General features: G+C 38.9%; 1 protein-coding gene across 4 annotated transcripts in view; it reads left to right on the plus strand.

The window, feature by feature from the left end:
* Positions 1-3,332, plus strand: part of tox (thymocyte selection-associated high mobility group box) — a 58,611-nt gene extending 55,279 nt beyond the window's left edge. For all 4 annotated transcript variants that reach the window (XM_016531046.1, XM_016531047.1, XM_016531048.1 and 1 more), the window contains 2 exons: positions 1,575-1,723; positions 1,809-3,332. In XM_016531046.1, the coding sequence (XP_016386532.1) occupies positions 1,575-1,723; positions 1,809-1,845 (186 nt within the window). In that variant the 3' untranslated portion in view covers positions 1,846-3,332. The remainder of the gene's footprint in view (positions 1-1,574; positions 1,724-1,808) is intronic.
* The last annotated feature ends 271 nt before the right edge of the window (positions 3,333-3,603 follow it).

The following is a 3,603-nucleotide window of genomic DNA, read 5'->3' on the forward strand; positions in this document are numbered from 1 at the left end:
GTGGGGCGGTGTTGGGGGGTGGGGGGACACAAAGGGGCAGATGGAGCCTTTGTGATCGAATGAAGGAGAAGAATTTGAGGAACAATTCATGAATAGGTAGAATCTCTGGAGGGGGAAAAAAACGCAGCCACCTGCTGTCTTGCTCTTTCAGGCAGATTCTCTTGTGTACCACTGAGATTAACTTCCTTTTCACATGCAGTCTTTCTTAGGCTAAGAACAGAGAAGAAGTCTTCAAATTAGAATATCTGCTTAGTTTATTTTTCGTCTACCCCCACCGGTCTCTCCGACCACCGAATGCAGTTCCTCATTAATGCTCATTTGAGGCTGCTTTTGCATTACACTGTCATCATGTCCACTTCAGATCCTGTAGGATGTTTGCTGGAATTAGATTGGACGGGCTGCTTTGCTCTGGTTTCTCTCAGAAAAAAGAAAAACAGGAATGCTAGTTCAGCATTCTGATGCCAGGCTTTAATACAGCTCACTGTTAAAATATTTATGTAGTTGGACAGTTCTCCAAAAAATGAAAATTATGCTATTCCAGACCCATTTGCTGCATGGAACTCAAAAGTAAACATCTATGAGAATTCATGACAGAGGTCTTGCCATTATAGCTTTAATATGTCAAGCTCCAAAAATGACAAACAAATAAATACAATTAGTCCAATTTGTGTGAACACATCCAAATTGGAGTCATTATTCACTGATAATCATCCTCTCCCTTTAAGTTTACTCTACCGTTCACAAGTTTGGGGTCAAGTTTTTTTTATATATAAATTCAGCAAATATGCATTAAATTGATTATGACATATGATTAAAATTGAATAAATGCCGAAAATAAATCCTGAATTAAAAATGTATCATGAAATCAGGGATTTCACAAAAATATTAAACAGCACTTTTTTAAACATTAGTAATAATAATAAATGTTTCTTGTGCACAAAATCAGTGTATTAGAATCGTTTCCGAAGGATCGTGTGACACTGATGACTGGAGTAATGATGACTGCTGAAAATTCAGCTTTACCATCACAAGAGTAAATGAAATTTCAAAATACATTCAAATAGAATTATTTCTAATTGTAATCATAATTCACAATATTCCTGTCTTACTGTATTTTTGATCCAATAAATGCAGCCTAGGTGAGCATAAGAGACTTCTTTCAAAAACTTTTCCAAAATCTTCCTGATCCCAAGCATATGTGAAGCCAATGACAACATTACTTGTTTAATTTAATTGCACAAACTTATATTACTTACATTTTCAGCTACTTACATTGTATGGCTTCCCCTGGTCACCATGAGAATAGCTGCGTAACCATTACTTAAAAATGTCTACTTTTGTGTTTTATTGACAAAAATAACAGCATGACCATGAATAAATAAATAATGCATGAATTTCCATTTTGGCCAGAACTATTCCTTTACCATTGTGCTGCAATACTGGCATATAAATGATTATTATTATTATATAACAGATCCCATTTGCTCTCATACACTATCGGCCTTGACTTTGTGGGACCTGCAGCATGTAAGATCTAATATGTAATCTGCTGTTGTGTTCTGCTCTCCTCTCAGGGTTTCCCGCTTCAGGCAGAGTATCAGAGCATGGTAAATGTCACATCCTCTGCCGGACCCGGCCTGTCCCCTTCAATGGACTACCGCACGGGCTGCAGGAACGGACCGACCCAGGGCCTGGACTGGACCCCTGACTACTGCGGCAACGGGTGAGCGGACACTAGCGCTATCATTCAGGAAAATAAGCAATTTTCTGCGGCAGCCGGGCTGACTTGTTCGTCTCTCCCTCCACAGAGCCCTGCAGAGGGACAAAGCCCTGTACCTGACCTGATCGACATGCCCAACCCCACGCTCCTTCACGCTCAACAGGACCAAGGCAGTTCCTCATCCCAGTACAGCTATTCAGGGCCTGATTGTTCAGGCCTTACTTTAGACTAGACAGCAAACCAACGTTTGAATGTTTTCTTTCTCATGGCTCACACTTTAGTGCACCCTACCGTGGTGGCTTTGGAATTTGTATCTCCTTCTAGCTTCTGACATTCAGACATTTTGGATCTTTAAAATAGAGTTTAAATCATCGCAAGCATGACCATGTAAATTGTATGCTAACATTTGTTTCAATGCAATCACCTCTCTAATGATATTGACTTTTAACGCCCTCCTATTGTTCCGCGTCCTAATAAGAGGCCGTGTATGGAAACCCCCTGTAGACGTGTGTTTTATTGGAGATTGCTCATGGTTTTTAAGACGTTGCGTAGGTCAATTTGCCTCGCAGGAAGGTTGTGTCGATCCATCGGTTTCTAAGCACTTACCGCTGCGTGTCAGAGACTCCAAGCTCTTGCTGACAAACGGCGGAACGAAAGCCAAAACAGAACTTTGTTTTTGTACAAAGAGGAAAATCGCAATTCGAAAACAGAAAAGAAACAAAAAGCCACAAAAAAAAAAAAGAATGCAGACGATATGAGTCCTGCGTCTCGCCTCGCTCCTCTTTCTCGTCGTATCATTCTTCCTCTCTGTAATGATCTTTTCTAGTCAACTGCCTTAGAAAGAGAGTTCTGTTGTAAGTATAAAACAGTCGCTCATAGGAAGGTTATGAACGGGTTGTTTCAAGCAGCCCTCGTTTCAAGCTGTAAATAGAATCTGTGTTACTCCTAGAGTATAAGAATTCGACTTTTTTTCTAGTAACAATGTGATTTTGAATTGGACCACACCAGTTCGTTTAAAACTCGAAAAGGGATAATTAGCCAAGAGGGGCAATTTCTTGGCAGCGGACGTCGCTGTTGATTAGACCGACAAAAGAGACTAAAAAAGTATTCTTTTCCCAAGTTTAATAACGTAAAGGTTGATGGCATCAACCAGTGAGATAGCATGAAATGATTCATTAAGGAAAGTACTAAAGAAAAGTTTATTTTGTATTACGCAAAATACTTTGTTTGTATCACTTCTGGCATATTGATTAATGTCATCCAAACTATGTGTATGAAACTGTCAGATGCTTATATGGTGTTAATTAGAAGAAACAGTGGCAGATTGGAGAGTTGCTGTATAACCCTGGCATATGGCTGATCATTTACTATTCCTCTACACTGTGTCTATATGAGATCTTTTTATGGTACTTGTTTGCGCCTATTTATGAAGGAAAAAAAAATAACTGTAGGTGTTTTTTGAGTAATTATGTTAGCGTTCCAGGGATGTTTTTCTGTTCATTTGTTTTGACAGAATTGATCCAGGCAACAATGTGAATAATTCTTATTTAGTTTTTATTGTGTTTGAAAATAAATAAAGGCAAACCTGCATTTTTGTGCAGTAATTCATCAATGAGTGTCACGAGTGTTTCATTTCAGGGCTAAATATTTGTATGGAATATTATTTGAAACATTTAGAACCTCATAATTCATCTGGCAGAAAAAGGTCAAGCTTAAGTTTATGTATAATGAACACTAATTCTCTTCCTCACTCATATCTCATAACTGGGTCACGGTGTTGTTGATACAGAGCGTAATAATAACAATCCATTTTCCAACCATGAACACAGCACAAATAACCCTCCCAATGTCAAGAGCACATTCCTGCCCTGCCATACAGCTGC

This window comes from Sinocyclocheilus rhinocerous, unplaced genomic scaffold (genome assembly GCF_001515625.1).
Source record: "Sinocyclocheilus rhinocerous isolate Xijiao unplaced genomic scaffold, SAMN03320098_v1.1 scaffold541, whole genome shotgun sequence".
NCBI classification, from domain to species: domain Eukaryota; kingdom Metazoa; phylum Chordata; class Actinopteri; order Cypriniformes; family Cyprinidae; genus Sinocyclocheilus; species Sinocyclocheilus rhinocerous.